Below are 17,403 nucleotides of genomic sequence, written 5' to 3'. Positions count from 1 at the left end.
TAGGGTCATCACTACGTGTGATTTTTATTTCATTACCGCTGATCAACAAATGTGATTTGCTAATGTTCATGATCGATCATATATATAGCCATATTTACCTGGTATCCTTTGGATACCTAATGTAGTAAAGGCTCTTTTTCGTCCAACTTTGTTGTGAGCTGCACATATGTATGTTCCAGTGTCTCCCACAGAGAAATCTGTAATGGTTAATGTTCCTTCCTTAATATTGCATCTGCCCTCTGCCAAATCAGTCAAGGGTCGCGACCATGTGAATTTAGCTGGTGGATAACTAGAGGCTTTACAAGTAACTGTGGCCACTGTTCCTTCTTTGAAGACCAAAAACGCACGAGGTACTTTGTTAAAGGTTGGCGCGACTTGAATAAGATCAGAAAGTAGTTTGTAGCACTGATTTTTTATCCAACAAAAATCTTACTGGTTTTGCTAAAACGTACCCTAACGAACACTTAACTCAGATTAAGTGACGACAGAACCCCTCTCCTCAGTTGCTCTCTGCTTTTGCGATGCCTGCATCTTAGCGAAATTGTTGCAACTGAAGTATGGTTACCGTAACATTTCATCCCCCATTAAAAGAGAAGGATAAGAAAAGAAAAGAAAAGAAAAGAAAAGAAAGAAAACATAAGGATTATCACTATCTCAATCAGGCTGAGGTAAATAGGCCAAATTGCGAGTCTTTTCAATCCGTTTCCTTCATATCATGAGTCGATTACCTAATGAATTTAAAGCGTGGCCTCACCTTCAACAAAAAAGCTTTGCAGTCTTGGTGTCCTTCCCCAGAACACTGACTGCTGAACACATGTACTCCCCAGAGTCATTGAAATTCGACTTTGTAACCTCAAGGCGGCCATTTTGGTTGGTTTTGACTCGTTCGCCAGCAAGTAAGCCTCTGACTTTGCTCCAGGTCACGACAGGTGTTGGGTGTCGTCTGCTCGAGCAATAGAATCTAGCAGTCTGGTTCTCAGTTACTGTTTTAATCTTAGGTGATATGGTCACCTCTGGCAAGGAGGCGCTTTCCCCTGGTTCTCCTTTCTGTCCTGTCATTCCACGGGGGCCAGACGTGCCTGTAAATTGAAAATTTGGAAGACGAAACAAAAAACAAAAATCGATAAACCGAATCTTAATTGCTTTTATTTTCTCTTCTTTATGAACGCGAAACAAAAATAATGTTAATTGATAGAAAAATGGGCTTGCAGACCTTTTCACCTTTTTCTCCTCCCAGTCCTTTATCTCCCCTGATGCCTTGCTTGCCGTGTCTTTCAGGTAAGCCCATTATACCTTGCTCACCTCTCTTTCCCTTCTGTCCTTGCGCTCCTCGTCTTCCTCGGGGACCTCGGCTCCCTTTCTTACCAGGAGAACCTGGGACGCAGAATTTCCCTGACGGCTGACAAAAAGATGCTGGTTGCATTTGACTGTTCATGATTTGCTTATTGATCTCACTTCGCACGTCCTCTATTGTCAGAGATTTGTTACTGTCTGGTGTTGAACTGAGGCAAAATTTGCTGCTTGTTATATCGAAAACTACCGGTAAATACGTTAAATACGTTAATACTGAGGATGAATACAACTACATTTCATTGCTGCAAACTGCCACTATCTACTTTCAATCATTTTAACTATTAAGTTATAATTTGTTTAGACTGGGAGCAAGAGATTGTTTTGCAGTTTTTTTTTTTTTTTTTTTTTTTTTTTTACGGAGTTAATCCAAGAATTAAGGAAAACAAGGAAAATAAGAGCTTGGTTTTTTGGGGTTGCCGTAAACGTTATTCTCAAACTCTCTAATTTAGGATTAAGAAATGTAAGTCGGACTTCTTATGGATGCAAAAATGTGTTTATCCTTTTTTATTCTATGGCAGAGATTAATAAAAAAGAGATGATTTCTAAGTTGTTGATTGTTTATTGTCTTGGTACGGTAACTCGAACACAAAATGCTCATATATTAGTCGCCATGAGTTGAGATTTGTTTGTTTTCTGTTTGTTTGTTTTTTAACAAACAACAAAATTTGTTAATTCCTAGCAATTAAAATACAATAATACAATCCCTACCCGCAAAGTAGCGAAGCTAATCGAGGAGAGAGGGAAGCAAACATTAAAATAAATTCTTCAATAACAAGTTTGACTGACCAGAGGAAACAACTTGGAGAGCATGCGTACCTCTAAACGAACAAAGAAAAACAGTGCGATAGCTTATAGATAAGCCAATTTGGTATTACAAGATACACCCGGAATAAAATCACACGCGAAAAAAAAAAAAAAAAAAAAGACAAAAACAACAGCATAATTAGCTAAAAAGATTATAATTATTTAATTTTATCAATTAAAGTATTGACGTCAACATAAGTATCCTCTCGCATCAAAGTGTTCAGCGTCTGTCTAAAGAATACTCTTTTAGTTTATACTTAGGTATAGAAGGAAGAAAGGTAGGAATACTATTCTAGATACTTACACCCAGTCTCAAAAAAGAATTTTTCATATGGTCTGTTCTCGAATGCTTAAGATAAAGATCGCCAGCCGCTTAGGACTTTGTATAATATTAGTGGTGTTTTTCTGACGAATAACTAAATAACTTTGAAATGTTAGCCGGAGGTGTTAGATTGTTTTGAAATTGATAAGATGAGGAGGAAGAATGTTTGACATGTTAAACAAATATAGCATGAAATCTAAAGAAAAAGAGGATTCAGGATTTAAGGGAGAGCATGGAGTGAGGATTGGTATTTTGCCAATGAATGGATGTGATAATTTGTGCTTCATTTAAAAGGGATTTATGGAAATGTGAAAATACCCCTCTGCAGTCCGCGTATCAATGGCCGTTCCCTGAAATTTTTAAAACCGAAGAGGAAGTATTTTCTTAATTGCTTTTTATAATAGTGACATGTCGTCGCCGCTAAAACGTCATGTTTAAATTAATAGCTCTGCTTTTGATCCTTAAATGTTTTTTTCAAAATCTTTCCTTCTACCGTAGCAAATTTATATTACTTTTTGTACGGGTGGAAATTTCATATCTGCATATCATTTGTTTGCGGTCTTACGCGTCTGGTATAAGATTATAATCCCACTGTACAGCAAATATTGAACTATTCATCTCGCCAAAATAATGCATGAAGCTTCTTTGTTGACGAAAGCCTATCGTGACCTTAATCAGATCAATACTTTAAGTTCAAACATCTGGAGCTCGATCATGAATTAACGCCAGGTCTGAGGGCGGCTAAATCAATTAAGTAATTTTAAATTTTGTCTTGCTAGGAACACACGCTTAATTAAGGACTATGGTAAAATTATGTTCTTGCTAAAGATTAGCTATGTCTACTTTCCTTCGATGTAATTAAGCAGGTTTTTGCTTACCTGTTGACGTTTTTGGTCTTATCCCCGACGTTTTCATTTTCTTTATTCGTCAAAGCGTACAACTTCATGTGACTTTCAACGGCTGAGATGCGAAGTTCGTTCATCTCCGTTTTCCTGTTCATTATTTCCATCCTTAAGAACAGCGCGACAAGCAGTAGAACTGAAAAGAAAGAAACAACCGAAGAGCCTCTGCGAAAAGCATCGCTCGAGCATTTTGCGGCAGGTTTCTTTGTCGGGTCCATCCGTGCAGCTTCAAGGGAATTCGAGTGAACAGCTTTCCTGATTAATAAACTCAATCGCTGCGTGACACGACTTGTATACTTGTGCTGAAGGTTCAGGCGTCCTGTGTAACTGATATCATAAAGAACACGCCCAGGCAAGATGTAAAGTAAACCGTTACTGATTCTTCTGTCACGCGTCACGAGGGTAAGAGTCCAGAGGGCTGACCCGACTCCACAATGAAACCGGTTTTCAAAATGTGTGTGGTCTTGAAGGTGATAAATGTCGGTAATTGGGATAAATTTTGGTTTTTTGATCACGTCAATTTGACGAGCAACTTCTGGTCTGCGCTAATCTCGCAAACTGTTCTCCCTTTTTCCCTTTTATATGAAATCAATGCTGTTCATGATTGGAATATTGGGTTCTCGTGCAACTGATAAAAATAAATAAAACAAAGACCAAAATGTATGTTTAAGGTTCTCAGTATTGTAACTCAAAGCGACGCACTGCGTTTCAAAAATATCTTTCTACCTCACCATCCCTCCAATAGATTGGTATTGTATTCGTTTGAAAGATCATCACGTCCGTCCATACCTAGATGCTTGCGGCGACTAGTGCTGCTAGCAAAATTATTAAAAAAAAAAAGAAAACAAAAAAACTAAATTGAAGCTCCCCCTTAGGGGCTTTTCAGCCACAATGTAAACTAACTGAGTGCTTCTGTTTAGCAAAATTATTAGTTCAAGGATTGTTAGTGATACATTCGAGTTTGGTTTTTTATTAGTTCACAAAACGTTCAGAAACCTGGAAATCCTCAGCTGTTTGGTATTTTTCTCGACGAAGGAAAATTGTGTTTTGATGTTGCCCCCCCTCAAAAGGGGGGGACTTGGGTATCCTGGGTTTGTGCCACTTGCCTCACATAAACCCCTACCCTATTATATTTTGTTCTTTGACCAGTTACAAACTCTATCTTAGTCACTTTAGGAAAATCTAACAACTTGAAATTACGAATCTTACAATCATATGCAGACCAAGGGCGGGCACCCTGAACAAAATGAATGAACTGGCGAGTGCGTGCCGGCACTCAACCAAATACTTGATAAGACATGCTTGAACCATCGACTTATAAAAGGAACGTTCAACTTAGTCAACCGGTGTTTTATGCACCTGACGAGAGAGGACCACCAGACCCTTGCGAGACAGTTCTGTAGTGCAAAGTTTTAATTTTTATTTTCGTACACAATTGATTATAAAGCTCCATGATTGTAGAGCACTCTCCAACTCGAGGGTAAAGTTTTTACATTTATACATATATCCTTCCATAACTGAGAAGCTGCTTTCCAAAGCACAAATTGAGCACTCTATCTAGGATGAGTCATTGCCGTTGCAATTGCGCATGCTCGCTGGTTTACTCTAGTTTGAGCACTCTGGCATGGCTTAGACGATACCACAAAGGTTGGGTCGTTTGGGGTGACTGTCTCGGTTCTCCCCCATCCTAGCATTAGCACTGCACTGATGAGGCCCAGAAGGCCGAAACAGTACTGTCTGCAGTTAGTTATATATATATATATATATATATATATAACTAACTGCAGTATCATCCATGTATGTATATATATATATATATATATATATATATATATATATATATATAACTAAGTTATATATATATATAATATATATATATATATAACTAACTGCAGACAGTACTGTTTCGGCCTTCTGGGCCTCATCAGTGCAGTGCTAATGCTAGGATGGGGGAGAACCGAGACGGTCACCCCAAACGACCCAACCTTTGTGGTATCGTCTAAGCCATATATACATACATACATGGGTAATTTTACTTCAAGATTTAGGTTACTAGAACTTTTACTGCAACTCTGAGTTTCATACCTCTTGCGAAGCAATTCTCAGGCAACTGCCAGAAATAACGGTTACAATCCACCGAGATTTAAAATGACAGAACAATGTGTACATGCGTGCGCAATATACTGAGAAATATAATGAATATACATATAAATATAAATATAATATAATATACGCAATATAATAAGAAATTGGCTAAGGAAGATGTACTCATCGCGTTGAAAGATCATAAGCCCAATTTTCAAGACAATCCATCATGCCGCTTAATGAACCCTTCTAAGCCTGAAATTGGGAAAATCAGTGACCATATCCTCGATGAAATTAGCAACGCTATCATCACCGGCAGTAAAGTAAACCAGTGGAAAAACACCTCAAGTGTCTTAAAATGGTTTAATAGTTTAGAAAACAAGAGCTCTCTTTCTTTCATCTGTTTCAACGTTTGTGAATTCTATCCCTCCATAACTGAGAAGCTGCTTTCCAAAGCACTAGATTTTGCCTCTAAATACTGCTCAATCAACAGCCATGAGCGTGAAATTATCTTGCACGCAAAACGATCTCTGCTAATTAACGATGATTGCCCATGGGAGAAAAAATCTGCTAGCAACCTCTTTGATGTTACCATGGGGTCCTTCGATGGAGCAGAAACGTGTGAGCTGGTTGGATGCTTTCTCTTATCAATTCTTACTGAGAAGTATGGTCAAAATATTGGTTTATGCCGGGATGATGGTTTGGTTGCCCTCAATGGAACACCGCAGGAAATAGAGAATATCAAGAAAGGTTATTGCAAAGTCTTCCGCGACAATAACTTAAAAATCACAGTCGAGGCTAGCATCACCAAAATCAATTTTCTAGATGTCACCTTGACCTCTCAAGTGGGAAGTATTACCCTTTTACTAAGGAAGCCAACATCCCCCTGTACGAGCATAAAAAATCCAACCACCCACCATTCATTCTGCACAACATCCCGGAATCAATCAATGGAGGCTCTTCGAGATATCCTCCGACAGGAAATGCTTCTATAGCGCTAAACCTATTTACCGAGAAGCTCTCAAAAAAAGTGGGTATGGCTACACCCTGTCATTCAAAGCCGCATCAAACCAGGCACCACGTCCACGAAGAAACAGACAGCGGAACATTACATGGTTTAACCCACCATATAGCAAGAACGTGGAAACTAACGTCGGAAAATGCTTCCTTGCACCTATTGATAAGCATTTCACCAAAACTAATCCTCTTCACAAAATCTGCAACCGAAACACCCTTAAATTGAGCTACAGCTGCATGGGCAGTATTAAAACTGTCATATCTAACTATGACAAATCTGAAATCCTGAAACTCGCACGCACTAATGACCGAGCTAGGAAAAGCTGCAACTGTAGGAAACCTGACATATGCCCCATGGATGGAAGCTGCAACATGGAAAGCATAATTTACCAGGCAGAGGTCACCACAGAAACCGCAAAGGAAACGTACATTGGTCTCTGTGACACCGCTTTTAAAATGCGTTACAGGAACCACTTGTGTTCATTCCGAAACGAACGTTACAGGGATGCTACTGAACTTAGTAAATATATATGGAGTCTTGAAGATAAGGACACTAAGTTCAATATTAAGGGACGCAAGGTGAAAAAGCTAGTTCGTATACCAATGTAGCTAAGGGATGCAATTTGTGTTTGTGGGAAAAGTATTTTATCATTTGTAAACCGCAAATGGCAAGTTTAAACAAAAGAAATGAGCTGACATCCTGTTGCAGACATGTCAGGAAGTTCCTGTTAAAGAACGTAACGTTACGATAGCGCGTGCAGTATATTGCGCGCGTATGTACACATTGTTCTGTCTTTTTAAATTGCGGTGGATTGTAACCGTTATTTCTGGCAGTTGCCTGACGATTGCTTCGCAAGAGGCATGAAACTCAGAGTTGCAGTAAAAGTTCAAGTAACCTAAATCTTGAAGTATAATTATACATCAAACAGAATAAAAAGGAAAACCAAATGATGAGCTCCCAGTAGAAGGATCCGCGGAGGATACAGTGCTTCAATGAAAATGTTAAGTGTAAAACGATGAAACATGAAGCAAACTTTTAACTGTTCCAGCTTTAATGTGGCGACGTTTCGGCCTTCGGCCTTCTTCAGGTCGAACGTATTTACACAGAAATTAGAAACTAAAAATCTTAGTAGGTTTACAGAATGACCTGAATTTATGCTAAACATAAGAAATAAAAATAGTATTGCGTAATGCATTCTAAACCTAAATAATAGGATATAATAATGAGTAAAAGGCAAGAATGTGCAATAGGCGAAATAACCACGAATGGTTGCGAAGAACTCAATTACATTGTGTAAATGATGCCCTAATTAAGCATTATAGCGGACGCGATGTTTGGATCTAAATTCGAGTCTTTTGTTAAGTCCGTGGGGACTGAGTGTACATAGTTGTGCGGTCCAGTAGGCCCCTCTCGTAAGTAATAATCTATCAATATAAGCTGCATCCCCTTGGCTGATAATTTTCTTAATAACAATAAAATTAATTTCAGAAATTTCGTGTTTGGTACAATTGAAGTGGACTGCAAACTCGCACGTTTTTTTGTTCGTTCGCATAGATGACTTGTGATTGCGAAAACGCACTTTGAATTCAGTGGAAGTAGAACCTACGTATTGTCAACTGCATTTCTTGCACGAGGCCAAGTAAACAACATTTCTGGAAGAGCAAGACATGTTTTGGCAAATCATATAGGCTCGGCCTGTAGAAAAACTCCTAAATTTGTAATCTTGAATTAAAAATTCTTACAAAGGTCGCATCTAGAGGAGCATTTAAAACAACCTCCCGTTTCCTTCTCTGCCTGACTAACTTTCCCACTCATACAAAATCTAGAAGGCGCCAAAATGTCTTCGAGGTTTTTGGTACGGCGATATGCTGGAAAAATCGATTCTGATGGAAAAATTTCCAATAACTCAGGTGACGATCTTAAGAGATAAGCATGCTTTTGGATAACCCTCTAAATATCAGGGAGGATAGGATTGTAGTCGAGGACTAACGGAAATACTTTTTTGTTGGACTTGACATTTTTCTTGAGGAGTACTGATCTTTCAATTCTCAGCGCTCTGTCAAATTGATTGCCTACCAAATCTGCATTATAACCCTGGGTTTTAAGATACCCTTTATATTCAACACAACTCTTGTAAAGGGACTCGTCCGTAGAACAGTTACGTCTAATGCGTAAAGCAACTCCGTAGGGAATTACCCTTTTACAGTGTGCCGGGTAGGAACTGGAAAAGGGTAAATAAAGATGGCTATCTGTAGGCTTAGCATAAATATCAGTAATTATGAACCCGTCTTGAAGGTGCAGTGTGAGATCCAGGACATGGAGGGTGTGCTCAGAGTACACCAGCTCAAATTTGATAGTGGGATAGAGGGAATTGATGTACTCTGTAAACTCTAATAACTTAGGCAAACCATGTGTCCAAACATCGAAAACATCATCCCTATATCTCCACTATAACAATGGTTTCACACCACCTCCAAATTTAGCTTTCTCATCAATTAATCCCATAGCCAAGTCGGCATAACTGCATGCGTTTTTGGGGCCCATAGCCGCACCATGTTTTTTCACAAACTGTTTCCCCGAAAATGGACAATTCTTAGGTTGGAGACAAATTTCGATTGCCTCAACAATGCATTCGGTGGATGGAAATTGGATCGATCTAGAATCAAGAGCTTTTCTAACAGCTGAAATGCCTAAGTTATTATCAATATTAGGAAACATAGCCACCAAATCCCAGGAGACCAACAGACACCCAGGTGGTAAAGGACCTTTCTCAGAATTAAATGTTTGGATCTTGTTGATAAGATCAGTGGTATCTTTAACAAACGAGGGTAGATTTTGGGCGAGAGGCTTAAGATAAAATTCATTAAAAGCAGAAACTCTTTCGATTGCCGTTCCACAGCAAGATGTAATTAGGCGGAGAGGGTTGCCCTCTTTGTGAGTCTTCACATTGCCAAAAGCCACTCCCGGTTTTGGTTCCAAATTGGCAACCCAAGTGGCAATCTCCTGACTAATCTGTCCTTCACTAAACCATTTCTGTCCCCAAATTTTGACTTTATCAAAATGCTCAATGGTGGGGTCCTGGTTAAGCTTAGTATAATGGAGATCATTGTTAAGCTGCCTTAACATCTTATCTTGGTACTCATTTTGGGAAATAATAACAAATCTAGATCCCTTATCTTGAATTCTAAATACATGGTCACTAGCTTTAAGTTTACCTAGGGCTGATCTCTCCTCCCTCGTCACGTTGTCTTTGGCTTTTCTCAAGTTCTTGGGTTCGAGAATGTCCTTCTTAACGTTGTTTAAGAAAAGTTCAACCTCGGGGAAACTCGACTTTGGAGGCATCCAATCACTTGTGGATGGGATTGTTGGGAAACGGTCATCAGCTGGGTGATTGTTTTCGTCTGGATTTCTGCCGTAATGGAATACAGCAAGTCGAGTTCGTCTGTCAAATTTATCGAGTTCATCGATGGTTTTCTGCCAGTTGACATCCTTCGGCGTCGGGCAAAATGCTAGACCTTTCATCAAAAGGGAACATTCCGCATCCGAGAGATCACAAGATGTCAAATTGATAGGGTGTAGATCTGGAATTTTCTCAACGCTTTCTTGCGGTAAACTGGCTTGATGATTAGAGTGTGATGCAGTTGTAAGAGGGCCATTTCTGGTAAAACGCCGTCTTTTAGTTTCCAATCCTTCGTGTTGAGGGATATGGCACGTTTCTTGTTGCACTGGATTGTAAGGTGTGGCCACTGTAAATTTGCGACGGGCAATACGCAACAAGTCAAATTCTAATCGCTTCATTTGTCTTCGAGTTCCTCTCCAAACTTTTTTTGCTGTACATTCATCGTAGTTCTCGAGAAGTTTTTCGCGTTCGGAGTTCAATTGCCTTTGTAATGATTTTGTCCTAGACCATGCTGCCTCAGAGACTTCCCTCAAGATACCAAGTGAGGCCGCCATTAGATGTCGTTTGCACGCTGATTTGCGTCTCAGTTAACTAACTTAAATGCGCGCAAGTTACTTGGAAGGCCGCTATAAATGAGTTTAAAGGTATCACATAAGGAAAATCAGCTTTTTTAATTCAAACTGTAAAATAAAAAAGCTGTAAAAAAACGCGTGAAAATCATGCGCGCTATCCTTGTAAAAACAAACAGTTTTAAAGCTTAATAAACATTAATTTGGGATATTTAATTTCATATTTAATTTTTCTTATTGAACAGAATGGGAGCTTATTTCTTTCACGCCGAGATATTTTACAACATAAGTTTGTTTGAAGACGCATTTTAATAAACACGTTTCGATCTTATCGGAATGTGACCTACACATATTAAATAATTTTTTTTTTGAAGAACTTGTTTTTAGCATCTTGTTTTTATTTAATCGGGACTTAGTTGTTTCTTGTTCTGTAGGTGTTTGTTTGTTGGTGTTTGGTTACAACTTGTTTATAATTCACACCTGCGAAGGCTGTTATACGATCACGTTAAAGTAACCATTTGACACTATTTTCCTGTGGGCGCTGCTACTGGAAGAAAGTAAGGAGTAGATACAGTTTATAGCAGGTCAGGTCGAGCAGGTTATGTGTGGCACGCGTGAATATGAAGCTGTTTGTGTCAGTTATATACAGGTTAGGCAAAGGAGAGGGAGGGGTACGAACACTGGAAACGCAAAACAGCTTACCAACTTTCGAAGTCCAATGCTAGGCGGATAGTGATTGACTGTCGGCGATATTATTCGCGAAATAGCGCCCACGGCAACTTTGATAGAAATAGACTTACGCCACTGAATCTCTCTCTTTCAAAGGAATCCCCATCACTATCGATGGACAATGTTTTCGCTCCGATGCAAACTGCAAAGAAATTTTCCTTTTTCCGGAGCGGCAAAAGGGACTTGTCGCTTTTGGAGATAATAAATGATTGAAAGCTACACTTGAGTTACAAAAAAAAAATCATTCTATATATCTAGTTTATGATCCTGGGATGGCTGAAGTTAATTTTCAAGAATGAAAAGGGAGTTTTACCCTACCCACAACTTGGTTTCCTGTGGAAACGGAGGGGGATCAGTCGTCTTTAACAGAGTTTGAGGAAGGCGCCATAGAAAATTGACTACCAATGAGCCGGATCATTAGAATACTACAGAGCCTTAGGGGGATCGGGTAAGTTTCATTGTGACACAAAAAAAATCCTCCCAATCCTTCCTTTCCCTTAATTCACCTTCTCCTCCCCCTTTTTCAGCGTTAAAAACGACCGGTACCTTAGCTCTAGTTCCAGGATTTCTTCTTGTTTGCGGGACCATAAGATGTCCAATCAATCAGTGGCTTCTATTTTGCTATCATCTCTGTTGACAAGTTGGTAGAAAACACGAGAATAATTTAGATACTTTAGACTTTATTTGACTTTTTTAAACTGTTTTATAGTTATGCACCAATAATTTCAATTAATAATTTCTTGATTACTCTCATGAGTTGAATTGACTTCTTTGTCTTACGCAGCCCTTTTTTGCATTGGTTTTTATTTCCTCATTTATCAAAACATTAATTTAGTCATTTAATCGTTTTCTTTACGCTTATCCAATATAAGATGTAGTGCTCGATATAGCTTCAGCAATTTATTGACGAAATAATTCATTAAAACTTGTTACTTACCTTGCACATCTTATTTCTGACATCCCTAATGTATGCAATCATTAATGGATGCTTCGCATTTGTGTTGTGAGTCTGACTTAAAAACATTCTATCAAATGTGATTTTATCAAAAAGTTTTTATGGTATTTAAATTTTTGTCGGTGAAGATTTTAAGATATTCAAAGACTGTAGCGTTGCGGCTGGGGTGATGATCAAGCTATTTTATCTTTTCTAAGAGAGGAAAAAGATACGCTATTACTGACCATTTTAAAATGTTCATCTAACTTGCACCACAATGTGACATTAAATGAATAATATCATCTTCTACAAATTAAGTTTTTTTTTAAAAAAAGAACTGACTATTTCTAACGGATCCATAAGTTCAACGAGTAGGACTGGGATGGAGCGCTGTAGGTCCTAGCATCATAACCAAAGTCGTATTCAGTGTCAACGCCACCGTCTTCAACAAAGGAGGCAGCACCAGTTTCTGTGATTCCAATCCCATGATCTGCACGTGCACAGTTACTTCCTCCTCCACCAATCATCATCACTGATCCATCACCAGTACCCCAGTCACACCAGAAGCCGATCTTGTTGGCGCTTTGAATGCTTCCACTGCACTCAGCCTGTTGAAACCCGTCTGTTGACTTGTACTGTCCGCCATATTGAATCGTACAATTTCCCAGACACTGACCACTGGCCCAGACTTTACCATTTCTAAAGTCGTCATAACTTGTGATTTTAGATCGGAATGTTTGACCACCCAAACAGTTACCTGTGGTCTGCAACAGAGGAGTGTGGCTGAGGTCATCACTGCGCGTGATCTTTATTTCTCTACCGCTGACCAACCAAAATGCTGGTGAGATCATATCGTTGTTCATGGATGGGTTATTTGTTGTTCCAGTAGCAGTTGGCTGGTCATACCACCATCTCCCATCGTCGCGCATCCAATTCTTACCATCGCTGTTTGAGAATCGAGCGATAAGAGTCCAGTCTTGGTTGTTGTCAGCCATGTGGCAGTAAACCTATTAAAGAAAGAACATTGAAGTCTAATTTGTTTGTATCGCCAAGCATAGGTGGGATTAAAAGGCTTGGTTATTTTAACCTTCACCTGCAATACTGGTACAAATTCAATTCGTGCTTTACCCTTTATTTACTTTCACTGCTTACCTGTAATTCCACATTCCCAATTTTTAGCCAGTATTCACCACCCAGTAACTGCTCCCTATTCATTATTTGAGCCACTTCACTACATGAGTTGGCGACTGTAGAATAAATCCAACAACAACATTAAAGTTCGCCTCAGTGGAGTATAGTATCATTTAATTCCAGTATCACGGCTTTGAAGCCACTTTTTTGTGCCTTCTAGTTACGAGAATTTTCAAACCTAACAATTTTCTTCTTGATGCATTTTCCAGTTTCTTTAAGAGCACCCCTAGTACCGAAATAACCCCTTTTCTAATCTCTCTACTTCGATTTATTTCCGTTTTTTAAACATTTTCACTTTACAGCTGGATGAAAGCATTCGCATCTGAGGGTACAACCACGTAGATAAAAAATTGCCCATCTTTTTCGTGTTTTTAATAACAATACATGGACAGTGTAATCTTATTCTACGACTTTCTGGATGGGCACAACGTTACAATCCGATAGATTGTAACGACTTGTGCGATGGTCTCGCCTTCCTTATGTTTCTTGGCAAAATTTGAGCCGACAGAGTGCGGCCGTTTTCAAGTTAATCAGTTCATGCATCGGATCATGATAACGCGCAGAAGGCGTCTTGAATATCAGATGCCGCGGGTCAGTAAAGAGAAACAATTGGCGTTGTTTGTTGCTTTTGCAGCCAGCTGCGTCGGATAATACTTTGAAGCTTTTGAACCACTTTTGCCATTGGTGAGCAAGAGAATTTTGATCGTCATGGGATCAAACGGCAGAATTAAAGCGGTATTTAACAACCACGGGCTCAATAAATCCTCGTCGCCAGTGTAATAACGTGTAATAATAGTTTTCTTCCGATCGGTTTTTATCTTTAATGGCTGCCTATCCTTTTACACACCATCACAACACGACAGCACATGCTCGCTCTACGAATTTTACTCTCTGAGTTCGAAGAGTATGCTTTGCATACCATAGCACTTTGTCAACTATTGAATATTACTGTTAACTACTCGGTTCTGAAAAAAAAGTTCTTTATTCGCGCACACACTAATTCAAGTAATAAAATGTAGAGCCAAAATTTACGAGTTTTATACCTGCTAGCATTCTGCATATATTACGGTCACACTGCAATGTACACTAATTATAACGATTGTAGAATTTTAGCATTCTCCCCATTTTTTTGCAGTTCATTAGCGTTCCTTCGAGAATACGTTTAGTCTTTCTTTCCCGCGTTCGGTATAAAATACGTGTTGTTAATATTCTAGCTTTTTAGTTTCATCGTTGATTTCATCGAGAGAACATCTTGTCTTAAGAGAACATCTGGTTTAGAGTTGCCTTTTCGGGGCCTACAGCGCCGATACAATCTAACATCCTAGTTATTATGTTCATCGCGTTCGCTTTAGCCGCCTTTCAGTTTTATATTTCTGCATTTTGTAAGCTTCTATTTTTGTTGGTTCTTCATAAGTTCAAACCTCTCCTTCCGATCCAGCGTTTGTAATCATTGCTGTAAGCGGCAACGTAAAGACTCGCCTTTTGGTAGCAACAACGATTCTATTTTGATAAAACGTAAATGGCGGCGTAAATTGCTGATTATGCAACAATTACGATGTCCTCTCATCTACGTTTAGAACCCCTCTCCTGTGGGATGAAAATTAAAAACAAAAAATATAATACACCTCCCCTTACCGAAATTTGCGCGTGTGAGAAAACAAAACATAACAAAAGAAATAAGCCGATCCATTGAAGTGACTTACTAAGTTTAATTCTTGAAATCTTGTTTTGAAAAAACAAAGATCCCTGTAGCGACCATGGGAGGCAGTAACGTATTTGAGGAATGAATATTAACGTTCTCTCATGCTAGATTATGATCACAGACAGCTTGAATCTTCCGTTTTCATCGGTCAGATTGTGTAAGTTTGCACAGTTTTCAAGACGAATCAAGTAAAAAATATTCTCGCAAATACGTTTTTTCAATAGTCAGAGGAACGGTATGCACAGGGGCGATAATGTATCACCATCAAAAACACTGGTGAAGCGGCGGAATCATCAAGCGCGCTGGCTATAATTTTTAACGGGTGTATATATTCCTCATTAAAAGCTATTTTTCTCGTATTTTATACTTAGTGGCGACAGCATATTCATGAACTTTTGGATCATGACCTAAGGGGAACAAAATATTCTGTATTTAGAACCGATTCCGGTTTCAATTCCCGTTATGAAGTTTTTTCAAAAGCTGTTGTTATTTCATTTTTTGTCCAGAGAGTGAAAGAGTTCTGTCTTATTCTAAGATGCGCCAGCCAGCTGGATTTTGCTTGAGGAGCGGCTATTTACATGTTCGGCTCCATTGAGCACTTACATTACTTCGGCGTGTTCTACAGCTTTTACAAAAAAAAAAAATAATAATAATAAATAAATGCAATCGTACCAATAATTTGACAGTCATCTCCAGTCCACGGATGTATGCAGGAACATGAAAATTTTTGGTTCTTCTCATGAAACAAACAAGAACCACCATTACGACAGCCTGTCATGAGACATCCCTAAAAAGGCAAACATGTATTGTCGTTTAACAGGCATATTTAATTAACAAAATAGACTAGAACTCTTCTTGTTCAGCTGCAGTTGTTTCCATGTATGTAATCACTCGATAAATCATGGAAATTTCAAACCAGTATACATGAAATTGCGATGTTCCTTTACAATTGAAAATAACAACTTCTTTCTTCTTGTACGTGTTAAGGAAAGAAAACAAAGAAAACAAAGAAACGAAATAAAAAACAAAAACAAGGGAAAAAGCAATAACAAAACTATACCTTGAGCATCGTAGAAAAAGTGAAGCCTTTTTGATCATAAAACTGGGCATTTCCGTCGAGGATCCCATGCTTGTTCAGTTCACAAGTTCCTTTATCGTCCTTTTCGGATGTTTCTTCGAAGTTTGTTGAAGTACACCAGGAGTTTTTGAGGCATGAAAGACTGCATGATATTTGAGTGGAAGATCGAAACTGTTTCACAGCATGACCATCAAGGCGCTTGCTCTCCTTAGTGGCGAACAACGCTGAACGAGAATGCGTCAAGTCTTCTTTAGCAAAAAGGATGGCGAGTCCTTGAAATAGTAAGAGGAAGAAACCTTCCATGACCGCCATTTCTAAAACATATCATTAACTGAGTGAGATGTTGATGCAGGTGTTAACTTTATTGGAAGTTGAAACAGTACAACACCATTGAAAAATTCTTAATTATCGACGTTGAACAAATTTAAAGAGAGAAGCCACATGCGGTAATCTAATAAATGAATATTTGCTTGGTTTCTGTGTAAGATGGAATCGACGTATCCTGTGTAACCGAGATCTTAAAGAACAAGTTCAGGCGAGATGTAAAGTGAACTACAATTAACTGATTTTTATGCCATCGAGTCAGGAGAGTAAGAAAACCAGAAGATCCATCATTTGCCCCCGAGTAAATCCTGCTATTTTGAACAATTTGACGAGAAACTTCTGGCCTATCCTGATCTCGCTCGCTAATCTAGCTTCCCGTTTCCCTTTCATATCAAATTTGCACCGTTCAAATGTGGAATAAAGGGTCTCGTACAACTCATAGACAGGAAAAAGAGATAACAAGGCCCAAATTTTGAAAAATATGTTAAGATATATGTATCATCTCGGCTCGGAACCTTTTAGATTCTCAAGTCTTCAAATTACAGCTAACTTATTCCCATCGCAGACCGTGAATAAAAATTAAGTAAAGAAAAGTTATGGGTTCAACTAAGAATTTTTAATTTTATTTATTTTATTTTATTTTATTTGTTTCTTGTTGAAATTAAGAGACAACATTATGTAAGTGTGTACATTGTAAAGCTGTTAGATGTTCAGATACAATAAATATATGAAGTTCATATATTTTGAACTGCGGTATTAGATACGTATGATGCACGATCCTTGCAGTAGACAGCGCTATTTATTCAATAGCGAAAATCAGACCTGAAAAAAATCAAGCCTGCGCGGGAATCAAACCACTGAGCTCTGCGATACTAGAGCAGCGCTCTACCAATATTCTACTGATGCATGAGGATTGACAGCTTAGCAAGTGTCACTTTTATCGTTGCTCTCCTTAAAAAGGATCAACTATCTCTTAAGAGAACTCGTATTAT

General features: G+C 38.7%; 3 protein-coding genes and 1 pseudogene across 7 annotated transcripts in view; all 4 read right to left on the bottom strand.

Annotated features, from left to right (window-relative positions):
- The window catches only part of LOC111347619 (hemolin-like), a 4,146-nt gene extending 799 nt beyond the window's left edge, over positions 1-3,347 (bottom strand). Inside the window, exons 1-3 of one of the 5 annotated variants that reach the window (XR_015996416.1) lie at positions 1,222-3,347; positions 755-1,079; positions 99-374 (exon numbers count right to left, since the gene is read on the bottom strand). Coding sequence is in view for 4 of the 5 variants with exons in the window: in XM_088748118.1 (XP_088604244.1) it covers positions 757-1,079; positions 1,222-1,435 (537 nt within the window). In the remaining variant the exon portion in view is untranslated. Of the gene's footprint in view, positions 375-754; positions 1,080-1,213 lie in introns of all 5 variants that reach the window. The other 4 variants (XM_088748120.1, XM_088748121.1, XM_088748118.1 and 1 more) reach the window with 4 other exon arrangements.
- LOC111346751 (uncharacterized) overlaps positions 1-3,844 on the bottom strand; it is an 18,039-nt gene extending 14,195 nt beyond the window's left edge. The window contains exon 1 of the mRNA XM_088748129.1: positions 3,358-3,844. The gene's annotated coding sequence lies outside the window, so the exon portion shown is untranslated. The remainder of the gene's footprint in view (positions 1-3,357) is intronic.
- Positions 3,845-7,706: 3,862 nt separating this feature from the next.
- Positions 7,707-10,438, bottom strand: LOC148740057 (uncharacterized; annotated as a pseudogene).
- A 1,290-nt stretch (positions 10,439-11,728) lies between these two features.
- On the bottom strand, positions 11,729-16,814 carry LOC148740056 (uncharacterized). The gene is made up of 4 exons (XM_088748104.1): positions 16,070-16,814; positions 15,682-15,796; positions 13,269-13,363; positions 11,729-13,123 (listed from the first exon to the last, which is right to left on the bottom strand). The coding sequence occupies exons 1-4, from the start codon at positions 16,397-16,399 to the stop codon at positions 12,464-12,466; spliced, it is 1,200 nt and encodes a 399-aa protein (XP_088604230.1). The 5' UTR covers positions 16,400-16,814; the 3' UTR covers positions 11,729-12,463.
- Positions 16,815-17,403: the final 589 nt, after the last annotated feature.

The sequence above is a fragment of the Stylophora pistillata genome, chromosome 2, assembly GCF_964205215.1.
Source record: "Stylophora pistillata chromosome 2, jaStyPist1.2, whole genome shotgun sequence".
NCBI classification, from domain to species: Eukaryota; Metazoa; Cnidaria; class Anthozoa; order Scleractinia; family Pocilloporidae; genus Stylophora; species Stylophora pistillata.
The sequence above is the reverse complement of the archived record's forward strand: the minus strand, read 5'-3'. Positions and strand labels throughout refer to the sequence as shown.